Source organism: Ixodes scapularis, unplaced genomic scaffold, assembly GCF_016920785.2.
Source record: "Ixodes scapularis isolate PalLabHiFi unplaced genomic scaffold, ASM1692078v2 PGA_scaffold4__175_contigs__length_147842914, whole genome shotgun sequence".
Lineage (NCBI taxonomy): Eukaryota > Metazoa > Arthropoda > Arachnida > Ixodida > Ixodidae > Ixodes > Ixodes scapularis.
Window position 1 is genome coordinate 125,706,150 of NW_024609879.1, and position 22,236 is coordinate 125,728,385.

At 46.4% G+C, this 22,236-nt stretch overlaps 1 protein-coding gene across 1 annotated transcript; it reads left to right on the top strand.

Moving 5' to 3' along the window:
* Nucleotides 1-58: 58 nt before the first annotated feature.
* LOC8029984 (exocyst complex component 5) lies at nucleotides 59-21,140 on the top strand. Its single transcript, XM_029991762.4, has 16 exons — nucleotides 59-216; nucleotides 2,254-2,490; nucleotides 3,052-3,264; nucleotides 4,322-4,386; nucleotides 4,809-4,947; nucleotides 7,037-7,081; nucleotides 7,171-7,311; nucleotides 7,878-7,954; nucleotides 10,424-10,630; nucleotides 11,540-11,702; nucleotides 12,213-12,321; nucleotides 13,693-13,816; nucleotides 14,607-14,796; nucleotides 14,855-15,011; nucleotides 17,791-17,951; nucleotides 21,006-21,140. Exons 1-16 carry the CDS (start codon nucleotides 187-189, stop codon nucleotides 21,090-21,092), a joined length of 2,145 nt encoding a protein of 714 aa, XP_029847622.2. The 5' UTR covers nucleotides 59-186; the 3' UTR covers nucleotides 21,093-21,140.
* Nucleotides 21,141-22,236: the final 1,096 nt, after the last annotated feature.

Below are 22,236 nucleotides of genomic sequence, written 5' to 3' on the forward strand. Positions count from 1 at the left end.
GGCAAAAGGCTTGCCGCTTCGCTTTGTATTCGAAAGGTGGCGCTAGCAGTCCTGTCACCAAAGATGGCGGCGTAGGGGTGTGTTTTGCGGCGTTTCCCAACACACAAATTGACCGTCGTTCGCTGAAGTCCCGAGCAGTTCCGCTGTTTACAAACTGCATGTCAAACCCGACGAAAATCACCAGACATGTCCCACTTCCTTCCCGAACTCGAACAAGTGAGTAGCGCGTTCGTCCGAACGAACTGTGTGCCTCTACATATTTCGAAAGAGGCACCGGACGCCGGACGTGTGCGGCTTATGTTTTTGTTGTTGTTGTTTTCTATTAAACAAATTACGACAATCGCTTGTCACTCGCATGCTTAAATAAGTTTCAGTTTAAGCTCTACACTGGCGCTTATTGAGGTTACCGAGGACGAAAACCTCCCTATCAAGTTGAACCTACTTGTTCGTTCTCTCTCCATACGTGCTACGATGCGAGGTGCATACAGAGTGTTAACATCGTTATTTTTTTTTTTATTATTTTTTTTATCCTAATGCGAACGTGAAACTTTTTTAATAAGATGATCGCTGCCTCAGTGGCATAGATTTTGTGACTCTTGCTTTCATCGGCATCGAAGTAGCCTATACTTCGTTTCAGCTTCGGTCCAGACGCAGCCGGTGCTGCAAGCGCGAGCATGTGGCCAAGAACGGTGCTTGCACTGCACGAGCGCGCGTGCTAGGCAGGGATGCTGAAAGTCCGGAGCTCGCGCTTGTAGCTTTGGCTGCGTCTGGACCGAAGCTGAAACGAAGTATACCTACCTCTAATCAGCATCGCGCAGCTCGTCGAAGCTCGTAAGACATCGGAGGCGGGACAGCCGAAAGGCCCTGACGTCCTCACTCTAACAAAAAGAAAAAAGAAAAAAAAAAAACGCTGTGCGTAGAATACCAAATTGAATTGCCGTCACTAGCAGGATGAGAACAGCAGGGAGGTTTTTCGATTGTCCTACGTTCTCATCCCGTCAGTTACAATAGAGGCGTTGAAACTAAAGCTGGTTTATGGACCCCGTACATCGGGAATCTTCCGTTCCTGCAACCACGGTCAAACCCAGCTGTTCAGCTCTGGTGCCTGCTGTGAAACGATCCCGCAGCTAGTGCCCCATACTCCATTCACCCTAAAGATCGTGACTGCGGGCAATGCCGCAAGCACGAGAGCGAGAAATTGTGGCTTTGAAACATTCTTCCAGGAAATGAGCGCTCGCACTAGAAAAGCGCGTCTCGAATCCAGGAGTGTGCGTGCTAGCTCGCACTTGTGGCTTTGGCTGCAGTCTCGGCTTAAGGGTGAGCGGAGTATAGGTGATAAACCGTGACAGAGCTCTGCAAGGATGATACTATGCATGCCATTCATCTATCTTAAACCACTCCTACCTCCGTCCATCTTCTTTCTTTTTTGTATACATGTACTATCGGAATAAAATGAAATGTGAGCACCAGAACACGTAGCTTTTGCTACATGCTTACCTGGAGGTTGATAAAACTTTGTGGCGGAGAGGGGGGCTGCAAGCAAGGAGGATAGAAGGGTAGGAGAGGGCATGACGACAGCCGCGTAGCTCCACAAGCCATGCTTCCTTGACGCCTCGCCTCTCTCATTTTCCTCCTTACTCTCCCCACTTACCAGGGTAAACGTGACCAGATCACGTGACCGTAGCTAGTCTTCGTCTAGCCATGGAGTACTAGAATACACCACAGTCTAGCTTTCAATCTGATAAAACCTAACGGACGGAGTGCGCGCAAGCCTGCAAGGAGTGCTTCTACAATCAACCATCCATCTCACACGTGACATGTCACGCGCACCAATTGCCAGAGAGATCTACGGTCATGTTGGCCACAACATCGTTTAAACTTTTTATGACTAGGCTTCACCAATATTGCAACGTGCCCTCTTCTAGTACTTCTAACCTCCTTGGCTGCAAGAGTGTGCCGTTCCTGTGATGTGCACAACCTCACATACCCCTCTCCACACGGCTGTTTTTATCGCCTCTAGACAGCGCAACTTACATAGAAGGCCACGCACTCCGGCGTTCAAGTTTCATTCTGTTTTGTTTGTTCATGCGCACGCATGTATCTATTAACCTTTTGCAAGGCATTGCTAACCTACGGGTACGAGCATACGGCTTTCTGTGGTGACCTGACATTGCAGAGTTCAATGTAGAATGCCAATGCTGAATGAATTTCGGAGGATGGAAACTGAAACCGTTCACTGCCCTGACATGTCAGGAGTCCTTCAGTCCGGAGGACTTTGTGGAGCGCCTGGCATGGCGCAGCCTCGGGGGCAACATGGACCCCGAGACATTTGACCCAAGTGTGCTGCAGGAGGCCTTCAAGCAGGGCATCAGAGACCTCCAGCTTCTCTTTGAGATGACCCAGAAAAAGTGTGAGCGACTCGAGATGATCTGCCGCGAGGAGGAGACGCGCCACTGCCAGAAAGTCTCTGAGCTACAGGACAAGAACAAGGTGCGGCCTACGTGGAACTCGTAGCTCTATGGACATCTACAGATATATATGACATTGTAACGATGTGTAGACGTTCATTGAATATTCATGCGGCATTGTAAGCCCAGATGGATGACAAAAGCGGAAGCAAATTAGATGAATGTGGAAACTAACTTTTTTCCATACAGTTTACATGGAACTTGCAGTTCTATGGACGTCTATAAATATTTATGGCTATATATAATGATCTATGGACATCCATAGAATATTGGAGAGACATTATAATATCCCATGGACGACAAAAACAAATCAAGGTAGATGTCGACTACTTAGACAGAGGTGCGACCGCCTTTTTCCATGCCATATATTGATCTATGGACGTCTGTAGATATTTATGACATTATTACGATGTATAGATTTTCATGAGATGTTCAAGGGACATTATAATATCCCATGGACAATAAAAGCAAAGCAAGCTGCAGAGTGTCCCCGAAAGCTATTCGGGCGCAAAACGATTTGTATGGATAAACCAATGAAATGAATGAGCGTGTGCTTCAAATTGCTTTTGACCTCCTTTTCCAGGCGTCGTATGCCACCTACAAGGAACTGGATGCACAGATCGGCTACGTGGCCATGAAGGTCGTTCACCTGGGCGATCTTCTGGAGAGCGTCAACACGCCGCGCTCGCGAGCCGTCGAGGCACAGAAGCTTATGAAGCATTTCGCGGAGTTTCTGGGGCCGCCCGAACAGCAACACGGGCTGGCGTCGGCGAGCGTGCTTCACGACCCCAACAAGGTGAGGGTGGCGAGCACATTATATCTTTCTCGCACTCTTTTCAGTGTTCTACACAGATTCTGTTAAGGGCTAGGGTTGCATTAAAAGAAATTTCCCCCAAGAAATTGTGACGTAAAAGTATAACACATAATTTCCTCACTAACTTTAGCAAGAAAACCTGAATTGCTGTATAATTATACACCAATTTATTTGTTTCACTAACACCTTGGACATTTCATAGATAGCCTCCTTCTTTTTGTCCTAGAGGCATCTGTCTGCGGACAAAACAGTGGAAAGGGAAGCACGCCGCATAGAGAGGAGGAGAGTAGTGAAGGACAAAGGTGATAGGGAGGCGACGTCACAGGGTGGGCACCGAGGCACGCATGGGTAGCCGGTGAACGGCGAAAGCAGCGTCAGGCAGTGGATGCAGCTGCTAAGCGTGCAAGGCGGGCGAACGTGACAGAGGAGAGGAAGCAGCTCCTAGCTTGGCTGGCCGAAATGTGGTGCAAGAAGCAGCAAGCCGACGCGGACCTGCATGGGACTGAAGCCGGAAAAAATTAGAGGGTCTATTGGTGGATCCTTATGGAATGCGTTAACATGACCCTTAGGAAACCCCACACACGTCCCCTCTTGGGAAACGCTAACACTGACCCCGTGACGAAGCCAAGAAGAGGTAGCAAGATACAGAGAAAGCAAAGGTGAAAGCCAAAACAAAAAAGTGAAGGGGTCAATGTTAGCGTGCCCAAAATGGGAACGTGTGTGGTGTTTCCCAAGGGTCATGCTAAACCATTCATCAAGAATCCAACAATGGATCTTCCTTTAACTTTTTGCTGCATGAAGCAGTTGTCATTGTTCATATTATTGCTGTTTGGCTGATAGTAATGACAAGAAACATTAGTGGATGTTAAAACTGGCAGGCTGACATCGATAAGGGGAGTATTTCTTGCCAAGGGTCCAAACAAACTGTTTCATTCGGTAACATATGAAACGTAGGTGCTGTGCTGTTGACAGAGCCCAATTTTTCAACTCTGGAGAAAGCAGAGCAATTGAGCGACACTTCCATTTGCGTCCCTTGCAGCTTCACGAGGCGGCGGACATCATTCAGAAACTCCACCTGATTGCCCAGGAACTTCCATCCGGGAAGTATGTTGGGTCTTCATTCAATGCGGTCTCGTTGTGGATCGCCGCAGACACTTTGGTACCTTTTGACACGCCACCTTAATTGAGACAGTAACTTACGCAGTGAATGTCAAGAGTCAGTTTTCACGGCGGTATCTGGCTGTTGCGCAGTGAAGCACAGCTAACGCAAGGGGACAGGAGTGCTGATGTCGAATCATTGTAGCTAGAATTTGAGGTAAAGCCCGGTGGGAGTCGGAGTTGATAGGAAAATCTTAAAGAGGAGCTTTGTTGTGACAGAGACAGGCACAAAATGAAAGAGGATGTCGCACGACTTGTAACGTGTGCTGTGGAACAATAAGTTCGTCGGCACGAGACGCAGAAGGAATTTCTAGCAGGTGGAAGTTTTGTTTCGCTTGTACAAGTCTTTCGTTGAATCCGACTCCAAGGTTTGACAAGGCCCGCCAGCGAATTGCCCACAAGTACAACGAGATCGAAAAGGCCCTGACCGCAGAATTTGTGAGGGCACACCATGAGGGCGATAAGGAGGTGATGCGGGAAGTTGCCGCCGTCCTGTCGCATTTCAGGGTGAGTCTCCCACCCGAGGTTTGCCTTAGCATCTGTACGGTTGTGCCTGTGTATTAGCTGGGCACACAATCGGTGTCGCAGCCCAAGGTGTCTAACAGCAAGCGGGTATTTACGCTGCAAGGAGCATTTAAAGGTTTCCGATTCTCCCAGTGCCTATGAGATTACTCACATTGATGTATTAGTAATTTTTGCTATGGCATGCCGCATGAAGGATCTTGAACAAATGGAAGATGGAGATGTAAATTTTTTTTCCTTGCCCTGAATGCACGAAATACTAGCTTCTTTTCAAACAGTATTTTTTCTTTTTGGGTTTGTGTAGTAGATTTAGAGTACAAGGTTTCTTGTAACAGTTTTCTAGTAATGACTACAGTATTAGATTATTTGTTGCAGTTTTTAGGGAACATTGTTAGGTTTCCTGTAACAGTTTGTAAACTGTTAAGCTTTTTGTAATAAATATATTAGTTCTAGCTACCGTATTTTCCAGACTATAAGTCTCACTTCCGTATATTTAGCCGTTTTCGCAGAAAAGTTGGTATATAAGTTGCACTTTTGTTCAAGTCGCACCTGTGCATGGTTCACACATGAATTTTTGTTCTTTTTATGAACATTGGTATCGCGAATTCTGTGCTTCGCACAATGGGCTTGTTCACATGTGCCGTTTGACGTGCAACAACGTTGACGTTCTGATTCGCGAGAAACGCCCATAGCACGGCACTGTCTGGCAGGGGCAATCAAGTATGTATTTCGCAGCAAAAGGATGTAAAATATACAAAATGAGAAGGTAGTCGACTTTATTTGAGTGTATGTGTGATGAGCGAATTAGTTTTAATGTGCTACGCACTTGTAAACCAAGCTGTGGACCATTAGGCCTAGCTTAGGCCAAGTCGCAGAGACAACACATGCATAAACACACAGGCAGAAAGATAAATCTTGACACGCTTTCTTGGTACCGCAAAAAGATCAGCTAGCTGCAATCCTTCCTTTTACATGTAGCAACACGGCTAGAGCTTGACAGATAAAAAATGCTCATCGAATGAAAACTAAGACATGAGAAAATTTTATACAATGCATGTGTACCGGCCCACTTACCTTTCAATGTTATTGGACTGAAGCAAAAGAATATGGAGCCATGGCTGAATTTGGCAACATCAACCACATGCTGTAAAAGATTTATTCTCATTGCCTTGCCTATCTAGATTAAGCTGCTTCGGGGAAACCGTCAAATTCCTCGCTCTCCGAGTCAGTTATAGGGGTGTCGCGAACCGGCCGCGGTTCGAGTTCGACCAGGTTCGACTTTTTCGAACTTTTAGTGAAAAGTTCGGCGAACCTTGCATTGAGGTTCGACTCGTGTGCGCACGCGCGACAGGCTGACCAGTTGGCTTCGGATTGGATGATGATGGCTAAGTGATGAATCAAGGGCAGCGCTGATTGGTTCTTTGAGTTAATTCAGTACAAAAAATTAAGTTATTAACTTCTTCAGTGATAAGAATTGATTTCTTTTAACTGCAACTGTTCATAAAATAAAATAACCCATCGCATACAAAAAAAAGTTCTCCAACCCTAGACATGCTTGTATCAAGGTCTGGCCACAGTGTCCACAAAGTCGAACCGGTCGAATCTGGTGAAAAGTTCCGAACCGGTTCGACCCAGTCGAACCCCGAAAGTTCGACCTAAAAATCCGGTTCGACAAAAGTTCGCGACACCCCTAGTCAGTTATGAAAAGTGTAGAAGAGTCCGGCGACAGCAGTGCTTCCTGGAGGGGGAAACAACACCTACGGCTATGTAGTTATGGTGCCCTGCAAAAGATGGTGCAAGATGGTAACATGCACTTACAAGTGATGCGTAGTCGTAGTGTCTCTTTTTTCCCGTATTGATGAAATGGCAGTCAAAAAGCATCTCTGTGAAATTTCGAGATTTTTTGGGGGTCGATTATTGATCTTATTTGTAGTTGACTACATGTCATAGGATGCCAGGTCAGACACACCTGTTTCTTTTCTTATAGCTTCCCGGGCCTCATGCATCGAAACTTCTGGCAGTCTTAATTATGTCATTCCTGGAAACAACATTACCTTGTCTCTCTCTCTTCCAGGGTTACTCAACTTGCGTGGACACTTTCATCGACCAGAGTCAAATGGTGAGTTAAGCTCCGCCTGTTCCGTAAGTTTTGAAATGTTTCCCACACACGGTAGGTTGCAGTGCTTTAAAGGATACTCTTTATTGTAGGGCGCTTTTCTGAAGAAGGACTTGTTTGCCGACATTGTTCCGCTCTGCGAGCGCTGTGAGCAGATCATAGAGGAGGTTTTCACCAACCCTGAGCAGGTGATGTGCAAGTTTGTCTGCAACATCTACAATGGCAAGCTGCAAGTGAGTCCCTTTGCTTCATTGCCACTAGAGCTGGTTTAGCTACAGTTTTGTCTCAAAATCCTGTTGGCGAAGCTCGTATGTATCGACGAGTTCTTGATATCAGTGTTATCTGTTGTTATGTACTACTGTGGCTACCTCAAACTCGGCCATAAACAGTGTTGCTTGAAATGGAACTGCACCAGTATCTTGTCCTCATTGGGAAGTGAACCTTGATTGAATATTTTAAGCACACTTCAACAGCATGGGATATTTTAAAAGTAGTAGGTAGTTGAAACTAGACTTGTTTGTGAAAAGGTATGTTAATCGTAACCTATGTATATCTTAGTTCATGTAGATGTCTATACCTGAGGAATTAATTTTTATACTTTTTTTTTAGATATTGACAGCATGGCTTAGAATTTCCTTCAGATCTTGCAATTTTGAGTTATGTTTCTGTACTTTTCGCCATGAAGATATTTACCCAGAAAAACAGCTTCATCAGAGATGAGAATTCATTCAGTATTTGATTGTAAGTATGTGGATGCATGAACGGCAAAGCTCTAATGTTAGGTGCTTTTCTTTTTCAGGAATACATCCAGTCCAATCTCAGTGACCGTAACGATCCTGAGAAGTATCTCAAGACGCTGTACGAGCTCTACTCCAAGTGAGTCGCTCAGCATACATCCTTTCTGAGGTTTGTCTGAAAAGAAAGACTGCAATGAAAAGATAGTTTTTTAGGCTTTTTTGGTACCCATATTTATTTTTTCTTAGTGTTTCCACGGGGAAAATTAACTTTTTTGCGCGATATTTACTCCCTTAGACGAGGTTTAGGTGGAGGTCACGGCCCGCTCTAAGCCCCGCCTACAGATCAGTGGTCCTGCCCATAGCTACTGGATTGGCTTGGCTGCTCGACCAAACATGCTCGTATGTCTAGTGTCTCCCTTTCGCGACATCCGGTGCAGCTAGTCTGGCACCTTGACACCACCTGCTAGTCGTGCGAGCAGACGCACGGTAGTATTGTCGGCGATGCCCGTGAGGCGCTCACGTGAAAACTGTGCGTCGGCGTCCGTTTTCATCTTTGGCCGTCTGCTATTCCGCCCCGATCTAAAAAATTCGACAATGCTGGCAAGACTGAAGGTGGCATTCGAGCATTCTATTATGTGTGAGCGACGGTCCAATACCAGCGTCTGTCAACATCTGTCGATGTGTGGTAAAAAGCGACCAAGAGGATTGAAAACAGCAACAAAATAAATATGCCGTCATTTGAGCTTCCATATTCTTGTTATTTTTTTCGCGTGGCGTCCGCAAGCAAGGTGAGTGAGTGTCATGACGCGCAATTAAAACGTGACCTAAAAATATTCACTTTGTCAGGCCAGGTGCACTGCAAAACTTGAGAGCTACTTGCCTTTCGAAGCGAAATGACGGGAACATACCTGGACTGAATTGATGCGAGCCGAACGCCAGATTGCCTTCGGCCAAATGGCTCGCAAGTTCTTACCTGTGGAGGTATATTCTCGGCTATTGAAACCATGGTTGCAGTCATGACAGTTGCACAATTCACGAAGCGGCGGAGCCGCTTTTACCGGAACCAAGATCTTTATTCGGCATCAACATGCACAAACGAACAAATCAAGCCAGATTGAGCAACATGGGTGACACAAGGTGCTTGGGCCAGTGCCGCTATGAAAACTAGCATCCGCACAGCGCTTCCGATGGTGTGTGCGATAGTTGTTTGTCACAAACCACGTCGGTTGAGGAGGTCTTTCTCTAAACACTTTGGTGAACGCAAAACGACTCGCCGTCGTAAAAATAGACGAGCTTGACGAGCTGCGCTCGTTGAGCATGTACTCCGCAGAAGCCGGCAGCCTTGTTTTCATCGTTTCAGACCAATGCGGAAAAGGCAATCTTGGGATACCTTTGAAAACAACAATGACTTTATCTAGATTATTTGTTTCTCAAGCATAAAAAAATTGCCAATTAAAATACTGTAGCGGCACGGAGGTACATACAATTTTACAACCAACATTTCACACGTCAATCGTCTCTCCAGCCAATGAGAAATGTCAGCACGGTGTAAGCATGGGGCGGGGCTTAGCAGGCTGCAGCCTCCCTGTTTTCCACCTAAAGTGCATCAAACAATGTAAATATTGCTAAAAACTGAAATGTGGGGAAATTTTTTTTAAATATGTGTCCCATTTAGGCTTTTTAGAAAAAAATTAGTGTAAACGACCAAATTTTTGCTAGAACCTAATTTTCGCATATTGCCTACAATTTGCGAAAAATATGTCCCGCAAACGATTCGGGCAGTATGTCAATGCTACAGAAGCTACACTTGATTCGCGAAAATTAGAACCTGCGAATAATTTAAAATTTTCATCTTTGGCCCAATTCGTGAAAATTTGAGCCCGCGAAAATTAAGTCGTTTACAGTATATTTTTTATTGCAGTGTCCCTTTAAGTTTGTAAGGCTGCATTTCTAACTGAGAGGTAACTCTGTAATCAACATTTCAGTGTCGGCGTTTTGACACCGCAGTGAACAAAGGTTGGTATGACGATGCCAAAATATTTGTCACAATGTAACCAAGTCAAAATTAACTGGTGTACTAGTTGGTTGCACATATTGAAATGTGATCCACACTTGCTAGCGTCACTGGTAGCACGTATGTGGCATGGCATCAACCTCACATTGGCACGGTGTCAGTAACTGGTATGTACACCATTACGGTGGTCTTGTGTTGGCAGCACATCAGCACAGCATTGGCATCACATTTCTAAAATGTTGGCAGAACATAGACAACAGACATTTATACCATTACAGTGGCCTTATGTTTGCATCATATTGGCAAGATGGTGCCACATCATTGGTATGCTTGGTACCGCATCGTTGAAATGTCAGCGCAACATCGGCATTACAATTGTCTCGTATTGGTACCACATCAACAAAACGCAGGTAACGTTGGCCGCATACCTGTCCAAGATGGGACTGACATTCGTAACCAATGTATATATAATGTTATAATGGTCTTGTGTTGGAACAGTATGGGTGCTATGTCGGTACAACATCGGTGTCACAACGGTAACCTCGGCACCACATCGGGGACCTCGGCACCACATCAGAAAAACACACTCTGCAGGACGATGCAGCTGTCTGCAGACCTGTCCAAATTCAGGATGGGCAGCGACCCGGCCTTCCTCAAGAAGCTGACTCGGCAGATCTTCTCCAAACACCTGGATCCGTACCTGTCCATCGAGACCCACTACCTCAAGGACAAGTGCACAAGCGTGCTAAACCGCTACTACGACTCGCGCAACCACCACAAGCGCCAGTTCCAGTTCGGCGGGTGAGTCCGCCTCACATGCCGGCAAGGTTCCTGCATGTCGGCAACCCGTGGATGGTCCTGTTTTCAACAAGTGAAGGACCAACACTTCGTTAACACAGTTTGAAAGTTGGTTTTCGTGTAACCCGGATAATATGAGATTTTATTTTTCACGCTCGTAAGCAAATAACGGTAGGTGTGTCACCTTCTGCCGGGCTTTGGCTGCCATGTGACGAAGTCTCATCAAAGGCAGAAAGCTCGTAGTACACAAGGTGGAGCACCTACTAGGCCAGGGGTGGCCAAACCGCGGCTCGCGAGCCGCATGCGGCTCTTTGCTGGTCCAAGTGCGGCTCGCGGATCTCTCGCAAGGAGACCCCCTTTCCCGCATTTCCCTAGAAAAAAAAAGAAGGGATTTCAGGCAGAATGAAGTACGGCTCGCGGTTTGGCAGCCTTGTACCTCCATACGTACTGCCGTACAGCCTTGTGAACTCATACGTACAGTCAGACTCTGAACAAAATTTAAACTTGCCCCCCCCCGTGGTTCTTAGAAGTTTCGTGGTTTCGTTTGCGGCTTTTAGGCCTGGTCAGCCTGGCCACCCCTGTACTAGGCTCTTAACCTGTGACCAACTACAGATGATGTCATTGACATCCTAGGAATCTACGGCTGGTCCCAAGAGGGTTAACATCCTTGCTTAGGTAGCAAGAATCCTTAGTCCAATGTGCCTGTTAGCATAAATCGAATTCAATTTCAGATGTATTTGGATTATGTAAGGCATGGTTTCTGTGCTGTACAATGGTCCCATAACATCTGTTTCTTCAAGACTGCTCCTCCTTGAATTTTCAACGTTGCCGAGTTGTACATATTTTAAACATGGGTCTGTCTCGGAAGACCTTTCGACCTCGTCGCCCCTAAAATTGTTTTCCTCTCTCCAGGATCAACGACCTGAGGCGTGACCTTCAGGCAAGGCTAGGAGGCCGCTCCAATATTAACATTGCGCCGACGGTGGAGAACTTTGGCGGAGAGACGTTCCTGTCCGAGGAAGTGGCCATCAACCTCCTCCAGGAAAGCAAGCTGGCCTTCCAGAGGTGTCAGCTGGTGTGTAGGCACAGCTTTTTTCGACACTTTATCCGTGCTCCTAAATGTCTCGCTGTGACTACGGCAAATTAACGTATAGGACTGCTCATTTTTCCCATTCCCTTTGACGGTGTTCTTGAGTTTTCATATTTTTGTTGTTTGTCGACACTTGTTGCATCTCCTTGTTTTGGAATTAAGCTTTTATTAGTATTATGCTGTTCTTAGCAGTGTGCGTTCTACCCACTATGTTTGCGTGCTTGTTTCTTACTGCTATACCTTTACAGCGTGCTGTGTATTTCTTATTTTATGCCGTTCAAATTCACTTTTCCTCTGTTACTCTATCGTGGTGCATTAAACCGCCCCGCAATATATGTTGCGCTGTTACCGCTGCAATTACTGGTTCTCTTCTCTTGTATCTCTTCTGCTGCCTCACCATGGTGGTACTGCTTAACGTCCCTCACTGCTGTAATGCATACTCCGAAAGGTAAACGGGAAAGGGGTTGGAAAACCAACACTGTCTTGCGTTTGCAGCTATCCAAGCCAACTGAGCTTCCAAAAAGCGTGGCCCAGCTCTTCGAGATTCTTCTCAATAGCCTGTGCATCGAGCACATGCACTATGCACTCGAGATTGGACTAAGAGGTGAGACCATTTTCCTAAGAACTCTGTGTTCTCAATAGAGAAAAAAAAAGAAAAAAGAAAAAAAAAGATGCATAAAAGGAATGATAAAAGGACATTGTTGCTCATTTCCAAGCAATGCAGCAAGAGTCATAAACTGGTCGACCTTGAGGAGCACTTACCTGCCTTGAAACACAGCTGAGGAACCCTCTCTCTCTTTTGGCATTTTTGTAGTAAAGCAGCTTGCAGACATCACTAACTCAACAATGCATTGCAAAAAAAAAAAATTTATTACAAAAAATAAATTATGCATTGTTGAACGCTCATTTTCCGGCCAAAATGTGGTATTTTCAGATGCCAAATGGTCGGAATCGGATGCCAAAGTTTCAGCACTAACCATTACCTCGTTCAAAAATTTCAATAAAAAAAAAAGGCCAATTTTTTTTTTTTTTTTGATACTTGGCACTTTAGAGCTCCGTATACTTGGGAGCTCTGTCGGCTGTTATTTTCCTATTAAAAATTTCAGAAAATCGCTTATAACATTTTAGTAAGATAACGGTTGGTGTTGGAGCTTTGGCATCTGGTTGAGACCGCTGGCACTACATTTGAATGGAGAAGGAGCGTTCGGCGACGCATAGTTTATTTTTGTGACGAAGAAATCCCCGTAAATTTTGGGGGGAGACACCTTTCATAAGTAGGGGTCTGCGTTTTCGGGTGCGCTTCCTTTTCAAATTGTGTGTGTTTCTTTCTGCGTCTATTTCTTCCCACCAATTTTGTGTTTTCTGGCGTCAATTTTTGGTCTTGGACAAAAAGATTTTTTTTTATTGGGGCTTAAGTCGAAGAGAACAGGACACAGGCATGACATTCCCCAATTGTCGGGCGACAGGCCACGACCGAACCCGAACAGAATACGTCAAACGAGTTAAGGGGCTTGGTGCCCAAAGAAAGGGGCAGCTTCGGGTCAATGCAAAATAGAGCTGTAGATCGCAATTTCTTTCCGTGAAACTTAAGTTTTTTTGTGTTTCTTTTTTTTTTTTTTTTTTTCATTCTAGGACTGCCTAAGAATTTTTTTGATTTCCCCCGATTTTGGTAAAGCCAGATCGGGGTTTGTTGGTATCTACCAGAAACACAGAACTCTAACTACAATGCGGACACTAAGGGGTGTTTAGCTCACGGTTACCATGCGTATCGATTTGTAGCACAGATGCGCCATTGAAAACGGGGAACTTGGGGCTAGGGACATCCGGGAGGTCTTCAGCATCCCAGGAACCCCTGGGGGAAATCTGGGGAATTCTTGAATGCCTAGGAACCCAGATTGAGGACTGGGGTTATTTTTGTTGCGAAACCAGTTCCTGCACGCTGAAATCCCGTGTTTTCTCTTTTGGCCGACTGCAGCCATTCCCGTGTCGGATCCCAAGGCGGAGCCGGAGATCTATTTCTTTGACACGGTGCGACAGTGCAACTCCATCTTCCAGCTCCTCGAGAAGCAGTTCAACAACAGCGTAGCTCCTCTACTTCTGTGAGTCTTTCGGAGCAGTGCCCGGCATGCGTGCGTAGCGAAGGGGTTCAGTGAATTGTTGGGACTCTCTGAAGCTTCCGTGCTCTCCCAGGACGTTCGTTTGTAGTTCTTCGAAACTTGGGACTGAGGGCAGATAAACGTCAAATGGCATCACTCTGCCAAGATCGACCGTGTGTTACACTTTTTTGTTCACTGCGCAGTTTTGCACGACTTTGTTTGAGGTCTTGCAGAGGTCTCGTGACAGGTTCAAACATTGGAATACGAAGCTGTTGTTTAGGAATCCACTAGAAAATAAGGTCTTTCGCCTTTGTCCCGAACAAAATGTAATATTGACAGTGCGAGGTACACAAGCGCATGCAAAGTCAAGATGTCTTGGCCAAGGCCTAGTCATCTTGACCTCTGTCAAGCACAAACAGATCGAACACATTTCTTTTCTTTTCTTTAAAGGCTTATTATTTTTTTAGAAACTGATACTTGGGGACTATTTTTTACTACATATAGTTACAGGTTCACTTTGTTTACCTTGCAAGCTGTTAGATTCCACACGTCTTTGAAACGGTTTTCTCGTCTTCTGATAATGGCGACTTCTGTACCCAACATTATAGTATCACTGCTTGCGAGAATTCCATCTGTGTCGAGTGAGAAGTGATGACAGAAGTTTCAAGAGCAGGCACTGATTCTGCATTTTCTTTGTTCGGTTTCAACTTTGCTCGACTTTTTGTACCGACCCAGCCAGACTGTAAATTTTTCTTTCCTCGGGCGTCGTCGCGCGTTACGTGCACCGACCCAGGTCAACACCAGAGCACAGCCTGTGCCTGCAGAAGAAGCGAGACCTGACGGAGCAGATGGAGATTAAAATGGACACCGGGCTGGATCGGTCACTGGCGGCCGTGATCGGCTGGGTCCGAGGCTTGCTGCTGGCCGAGCAGAAAAAGACGGATTTCAAGCCGGAAGTGGAGGACGTCATAGAGACCACCAAGGTAAACTTGTCTAAAGCTCTCCCCAATTGCACCGTCGTTTTAACATCGTTATTGGCAGGTGGCTCTTAAAGTCGTCAAGTACCTGACAAAGTGCATCGACAAGATCCGCGATTCCCTGGACGGGACCAACGTGGACGCCGTGCTGCTGGAACTCGGAATGCGGTTCCACCGGACGATCTACGAGCACATCCAAACCTTCCAGTATAGCACCGTGGGTGAGTGAATCTATCTGCCATCACATGTCAGCTGCATTGTAGGTAATATAGCAGTTATTTCTTTTTTGGTTTGGATGCAGAGTTGATGTATGCAATTTTATTGTGATAATTGGACCAGTAAAATGCATGTTCATGAAAAAGTATGATGACTTTGAAATGTAGTAATGCGAAAAGACATACCTCATTACTCCTTTAGTCCGGTGTTAGGAAAGACACCAAATCTCGGAGAGAAAAAATGATTGTCTTTAGGAGTCTGGAAATATTAGCTGCCACTTTCCGTGCATTTCACACTTAAATTTGGGAGCGTAACTTCGTGCTTGGGCAAGTTTCTATAGTCTTGGAGCTTGTTTTTGTGTGTGACACAGAATTCCTAGCTCTAACAGCGTTCGTGTTCAAGAGTACAGTTGAAAGATGGCAAACCCGACCCCCAATCATTTAGTTCCTACAAAGTGGCACAATAAGTTGCGAATGCCTCTTTTCATAACAACACAACCTTGCGCTTTTTTTTTTGTTTTTGTTTTTTTGCACATATGTTTTGTGTGAGACGGCTCAGAGGGAAAAAGCCATGTTCTAGCATGTCGCCATCTAATCCAGCCAGAGCGCAAGGTTGATAGCACGCTGAAACACAACAGGCAGCCACCATTGACAGTTGAAGTTATACTGAACCGAAATTTGGAGCTCACAAAACAAGGCTGGAGCTGGCTGCAAAACCCAAAAACGCCACTCATACAGCGATATCTTTAACGGGTGGCCGTATTTTTGGATAAGAAATGCGCGATTGAACGCGGCCGACGAGACACGTGACGTCACGATTCTCATTCCCTTTACTCCTTGCTTCATCCTGTCAAGCTGGTGAACCGAAGCGAGGAGGAGAGGTGCAAGGCCACTTTCCCTCTTCTCAGCTGTTCCGGAAAAATTGTGACGTCGTCGTCCTCACTTGATCACGCCCTTCTCTTTAAAAAATGCGACCATTCGTCTGAACCACGGAAATATTTCAATGTTTCTGCATCCTTATTTTGCGAAATTCAAATTTTGGTTTTGTATCCCTTTAAAGCAACCTTTGTCACGGCAACCATCATATCATTTTGGTTTGAGTTGGGCCGACCGCCTTCCAGCGACTCGTGATTGTATACAACAAGGTAACACATTCGCACCCTCTATCAAGCAGCCCTGGCTCACCTCCAGTCTGCTTAGTATATTTGCTATTTTCTTATGCAATGTGTTTTCACCACGAGCTATATTTGATCTAGCAAATACTGCGAAATCTTTGGTGCAAAACCTTCGGTGCAAACCTTCAGTACAAAACCTTCGGTCTAGTTCAGAAAATGTGTGCAGACAACTTCGTGAAAGAGTTCTCGGGTGTATTGGTGCTTGGAAAGAGTGTTCTAACCATCTACAGTAAAACCTCGTTAATTCAGATCTCGTGGGACCGGCAAAAATGTCCGAATTATCCGAAAGTCGAAATATCGAAAGGACAAAGAAAGCTGCCCGAAAACGTTTTCCTGTGACATACCTTTATTTTGAGAAGAAATCTGTTATTACCGCCTGCTTTCTGGACGACACTTGGGTGGAGACAGCAACTTTTCTTAACGCGGTCGAGTGCTTCACCGCACTCGCACTGTCAAAGCTACGCATCCCGTGCGCTGACAATGTAGCACAGCAAGGCCTCTTCTAGTTTCGAGTGCACCACTTTCCAAGGCCGCTTTCTTTTCGCGTTGAACTTCTCGCTCTCGAAAGCCCGTAGGATATCGGCCACAATTTTTACGTACGTGGCCAAAGTGCTTCTCTTGACGTCGCAACTTTCCATCACTTGTCGAGAGACGCCTCCCTTCAAGGCCCTCAGTATTTCCACTTTCGTCGCTAAATTCTTAGCCTAGTACAGCTGCAACGGAAGACGAGTAGCACAACTGACCAGTAATCGGAGCGGCGAAATCGCGACACCCGGCGCTATTTTTCCCAAGTGCCGATAGCGAGAATGCCAGTCACGTTGCATTTTTCAATGCGGGGGTGGCCGGCGAAAAATTGAGGGATAGGAGGTATTCGCTGGACGCCATATTTGAGGGCGATGTTTAGAGCGCATGCTCAGAACAAGCTCGCATTAATAGCCTGCTAAGACCGGCAACCTTGATGGTGCTAAATGCACGCTCCAAAAGGACTGCGGAAGCTCGCCGTCAGCATGCGCTCAGCAGCAGCGCACACGGATATGGCCGCCAGTGAATACTTCCTATAGGATAGTTGTTAAAATGGCGGGCTTTAGGATCCCTGCGTTGAGGCATAAAACGTGACTGTCACTCTCGCTATTGGCACGCTCGGGAACAATAGCCCTGCGTGTCGCGATTTTGCCATTCCGGTCGTCGGTCACTTGTGCTACCCTTTTTCCGTTGCAGCAATGCTTCTGCCACTTCCGTGCCAGGAGAGTAACGCGCTGAAGCACGGCGATCAAGAGCAAAACTGGTGCGAAACACGGAGAACCGGAAGAGCGAAAAACCATGGGAAAACCGGAAAAACCATGTGTGCACTTCAGATGGATAGCGGTCATGCCTTTTGGAACAGACGGTAGCTAGCGCCACCTGCCGAATTCGTCCGAATTAACTATAGTGCGCCGCGTTCCCTCCGAATTAATGAGCGTTTGCTGCCCCTGACTAATACATACGTTTGACGGGACCGGATCGGCAGTTCAAATTATCCGAATTTCCGAATTAGCGGGGGTTGAATTAACGAGGTTTTACTGTACTTGACTTAAACCCCGCGTGGCTGAGGTGGTTCCATTCTCGCGCAGGTGGCATGATCCTGATCTGCGACCACAACGAGTACCGCAAGTGTGCCAAGCAGTTCAAGATCCCGGCCCTGGACAAGATGTTTGACGTGCTGCACGCCCTCTGCAACTTGCTCGTGGTGGCGCCGGAAAATCTCAAGGACGTTTGCCGGGACGACCAACTGGTACGCAGGCACCGTCGCTCGGCTCGCGACGGCGCGGCATTGTCCGCTTAAAGGGCTTTCTAACAAAATTGTTTCTAACAAAACAATGCAGACACTTGAACTCCCAACCGAACGACATTTTACGTGACGTTGAAGTTTGTCGTAATCCACCACTTTTCGAAGAACCGGTGCCCCCCTGTTGGAGACGGTCCCATGATTAAGTTAGTAGGAAACTCAAAGAGAGGAAAGGTTCAAGCAGAAAGGAGAGGGGAGAAGCTTCTTTGTACTACCTTGGAGGCGAAGGATAAGCCACGATAGACAGATGAACTATGTCTCAGGAGCTGAATCGAGGCTACCGTAGCTCAGTGGAGCCCACAGGATCTAGTGTCGTCACCCGAAGGAATGTCTTCGCCACATCGTGCCATGCCCACGCAGCATCATGCCGAAAAACTCTCAAACCGTGGAACCGGAAGAGTGTCCAGGTGTTACCTTCTTTTTAGATTTTTTTTAACAGAATTTGGCGTAACAAATTGATATTTGTCTGACTGAAGATAGTACCTGATAGGTATCTGTCCTCATGGGCATTGCTCAATCATGTGAAATCAAGAGTGTGTAAAATGCAAAAGACTAGCGGTGGTGCATAAAAAAAAATGTATAGAGGGTGTTTTTTTTTTCTTTTCTGTCTTAAGGGCCATACGCACATTCGCGTTTGAACGCGTTTGAGTGCGTTGCGGAGTCCTTGCGGCCAGGCGCGGTCGCTTGCGGACCGACGCGCGCCTTCCCGCAACGCTCGGTAGCGCGACGCAAGCGAGTAGAGACTCGTTCAACTTTCCGAAGCGTTGCGGTGCGTTCGGGCGCGTTCGACCAATCAGAAGCTGAAAGAGGAGAGGGCTGACGTGTTCGCTCGCCCCACCCAGCCGACTCGGCGAGACGTATCCGGTTCGCCGGTCGCAGTGCTTGCTTTCTCGTTTTGGGGAGCGCTGAAGACTGTATTTTCCAAGGCTGCGATGGTTCAAGCTTTACAAAACGTCGGGGAAGCCGGCGAGATTGTCCCAAGATCGAACGCTTCGACGCTGTCGTCGTGCGCCGCCATGTTGCCTTGGATTTCGCTTACTATTGGTGAGCCACTAGCGACGATAGCGCGTTCTTATTGGCTCTTGACTGCGGTTGACTGCGTGTCAACGCAACTGTGCGTACAAGTTTGGCGCAAGCGGTCTTCGCAACGCAACGCGTCCGCTTGCCGCTACGGAACGCACCGCGCTCAAACGCGAATGTGCCTATGAGCCTTTAGGCTTTACACAATGTTTTTAAAAAAGCCATCAAAGCTACACGAATGTGGTCTGTGCAGGTGAGTTATACGGCCAGGGGGCATAATATAGGGTGTTGGTCGTCAGGATAAGTCAGTTAATTAACCATAATTTGTTAATTAACTTTTTAATGAGTGAAGATACACAAATCGTTCCAATTACCAGCTTGCTGAGCATCATCGAAAACCACTAAATCATTTTAGAAAGACTCGGAGTGCGTGGGAAGTGTGGTGGTGCACTAAAGTTGCCATTCATGCAATGGGCACTAGGCTCCGAACGTGAAAACACACCCGTGCATTTTTTACAGCGAAGCTGTTTATGGCTAGGGTTCGGTGGATTTTTTGTGTATGGTGACTAAAAACTTTACGCTCGCACCGCCGCACGCGCATGCCTTCCCGGTATAAAAAGTTTGAAGTAAAGAACCAAAATAAAGCGTTGACCAACGCACTTGCAAGAGGCCATTTGTTTTAGGCTTTTGATTAAGAATAGTTACTGCTGCAGACGCCGGCACGTGGAACACGATTCTCTGCATTTCCCTTGATGCTTCGTAATTTAGCAATAGTCTTATTCAATAGGTTAGTTATCAATAGACACCATTTCCAAGATCAGTAGACTCTCAGGTAGATAATAACTGTTTATCAAAGATTTGCCGCTGTGCGACCCGCGTAGGCCATGTCTACGCTCGCATTGCCCTCTCTTTGTCGTCGTTCCAAGCGCTTGCGAGCCTAACTTCCTTTCCTTCCGCTCTCCCGGGGTGGCGGTCCCGTCGCGCGTGTCTAGTTTCCTCCGTCTCCTCGGGGCGGGTCTGTGTCGTGTGTTAAACAGCTTCGCCGGTCATCCACCTTCTCAGAGTGGAATAGCTCATGATTTTTTCTATCTCTTATCATATGCGTTTCCACACTGCCAGCTTTGCACCTTTTGCACAAGCGGCGACTTTAGCGCACTACCGTGCTTTCCATACGCTTTAAATCATTTTAAATTTTACTGAGCTACTGGTTTTTGATGAAGCTTAGCAAGTTTCTATTGAAACCATATGTTCATTTTTGACTACCGTAATATCCGGGGAGACAACCCACCTAAAATGGAAGGTCAGTTGTCTTTCGTTCATCGCACCGATGAACAAACCTTCCCAGTCAGCAGTGTTTGCTTATGTCCGGTCGTGGCTGAGTAACACCATTTCTGCTGAAGTCATCATTGGCCAGGACCCTGCAATTACTAGAAGTGGGCTTTCTTTCAATGTTTAAAAAGAAATAGCAAATCATGCCAAGAATAGGGGATGTGTTACGTTTCTTTCGGGGGTAGGGCATTTCTCGGGATATTACGATAATTAAAAAAATTGCTGAACAGATTCTAGGTAATTCCACTCATCGTGACGATTAGCCCTTTATGTCTCCCTGGCCGTATAACTCACCTGCACAGATTGCGCTAGTGTAGCCTTCACGGCCTTTTTTTTGTTTTTCTAGCAAATTTTAAAGTTTAGAAAGCACCCCTTATTATATGGAGTCTAGAAAATTAATGTTCTTAATGCAAATAACAACGTAAGTTCCTATTATTTTGGTATTTGTCGAGCATTTAGAGGTGTGTAACTGGAACAAACTTTCCATGAAGTGATATTTGTTAGATCTGGCACCACCAATGCTGCTGCAGACACTTTCATAGTCATGCAGGCTGACTGTGACCTGTGACTGTTATCTCTGGGAATATTTGCGAGCGATCCAAGCTTCTTTTATCCTAGAGTTGCTCACTCTTGTTTTGTTTTTTGTTTCAGGCAAGTCTAGACAGAAGTGTGCTCGTCAATTTCGTTCAGCTGAGGAGCGACTGCAAGGTCCATAAGCTGGTCAACCAGTTCCGGTGAACGAGGCTGCTCAATAAAGAGGCTATAACTTATTCATTACCAAAGCAACGGATCGGCTCGTCTCGGTTGTGTCGGAAGTTCTCACGGGCCCAGGTGGACATAACCTGCAAATGCCGCGTCGTTCATGGCCTTCACAGTACCAGGGGCCCACCGTATGTCGGCTTTCCGTACAGCGTCGGAGCGGTGGGTGAAGCTGCACTAGTATTCGATCCGAACCACCACCACTCTTTTCACACCCCTACGGAATCTGCTTGGGGCTACGGTTCCAGAAGAAAAATGTGTTCCTTAGAAGGTAACACAAGCGTAATGCAAAGGCGTGTGACACTAAATTTAGGAAACATACGTCTAGGCTCTTTGCTAAGTTGTTGTGTGGAATGCCACTATAGAGGAATTTAGGGTAGCTCCCGGGCTCCTAAAAGACTGCACGTTCTAAGCCTCACATGTGTTTGTTTGTTTGTTTCATATGATGGTAGTGGGCAAACTCGCTCGCATCTTGTGAAGCATCGATATAATCCGTCTCGCTATTAAGTTCGACCGCAGGCCACGCTACGATTCTTTGGAGCCAATCAGGCAGCGGGAAAAATGCAACGTCACGGCGCTTGTTGTCTTTGTGAGTTTGCTGTCACCCACTAAACAAATCGCGCGCGTAAAAAAAAATGCCGATTTGCGGTTTATTTCAAGTACAGGGGTCCTAGGCTCGTCATACACAAGGTCGGGGCCAAAGTTTACGGAGCACTCGTCGGCTGGACTCGCAACGACGACACTGCGCCCGTGGCGCCGAAGTCTAATCGTGGCGCTCCGCAAACTTTGGGCTTTTAAAGGGATAGTACAACAAACTTTCGGCGCTTATTTATTGTTCTGTTCGTGTTCAAAGAAGCAGTATCATATATTGTTAAAAAAAAAAAAAGCCACAAAAGGGAATTTTAAAACGAATTAAATGCCTATCAAAGAGCACCTGGTGGATGTCGGTAAAGCCTCGTTTGTAATGCCCGTCTAGGAACCTTGACAGGTGTTCCGAAGTGAATCTGGCGCATCGGAACGTAAGGAGGGGCAGAGGGTAGCATAGGGAACGCGCGATGACTAGGCAGCCAAGCGCACGCCGTCATTGGTCGAGGCCGGGGTAAACAAGAGCACGTGGACGCGT

Excerpts from the sequence above, each read along its gene's own strand:
- LOC8029984 (XM_029991762.4), top strand. The coding sequence starts at position 187 with ATGTCCCACTTCCTTCCCGAACTCGAACAA. Across the intron at positions 7,082-7,170 it reads TCATCGACCAGAGTCAAATG|GGCGCTTTTCTGAAGAAGGA; the intron begins GTGAGTTAAGCT and ends TCTTTATTGTAG. Across the intron at positions 12,322-13,692 it reads ACTCGAGATTGGACTAAGAG|CCATTCCCGTGTCGGATCCC; the intron begins GTGAGACCATTT and ends GGCCGACTGCAG.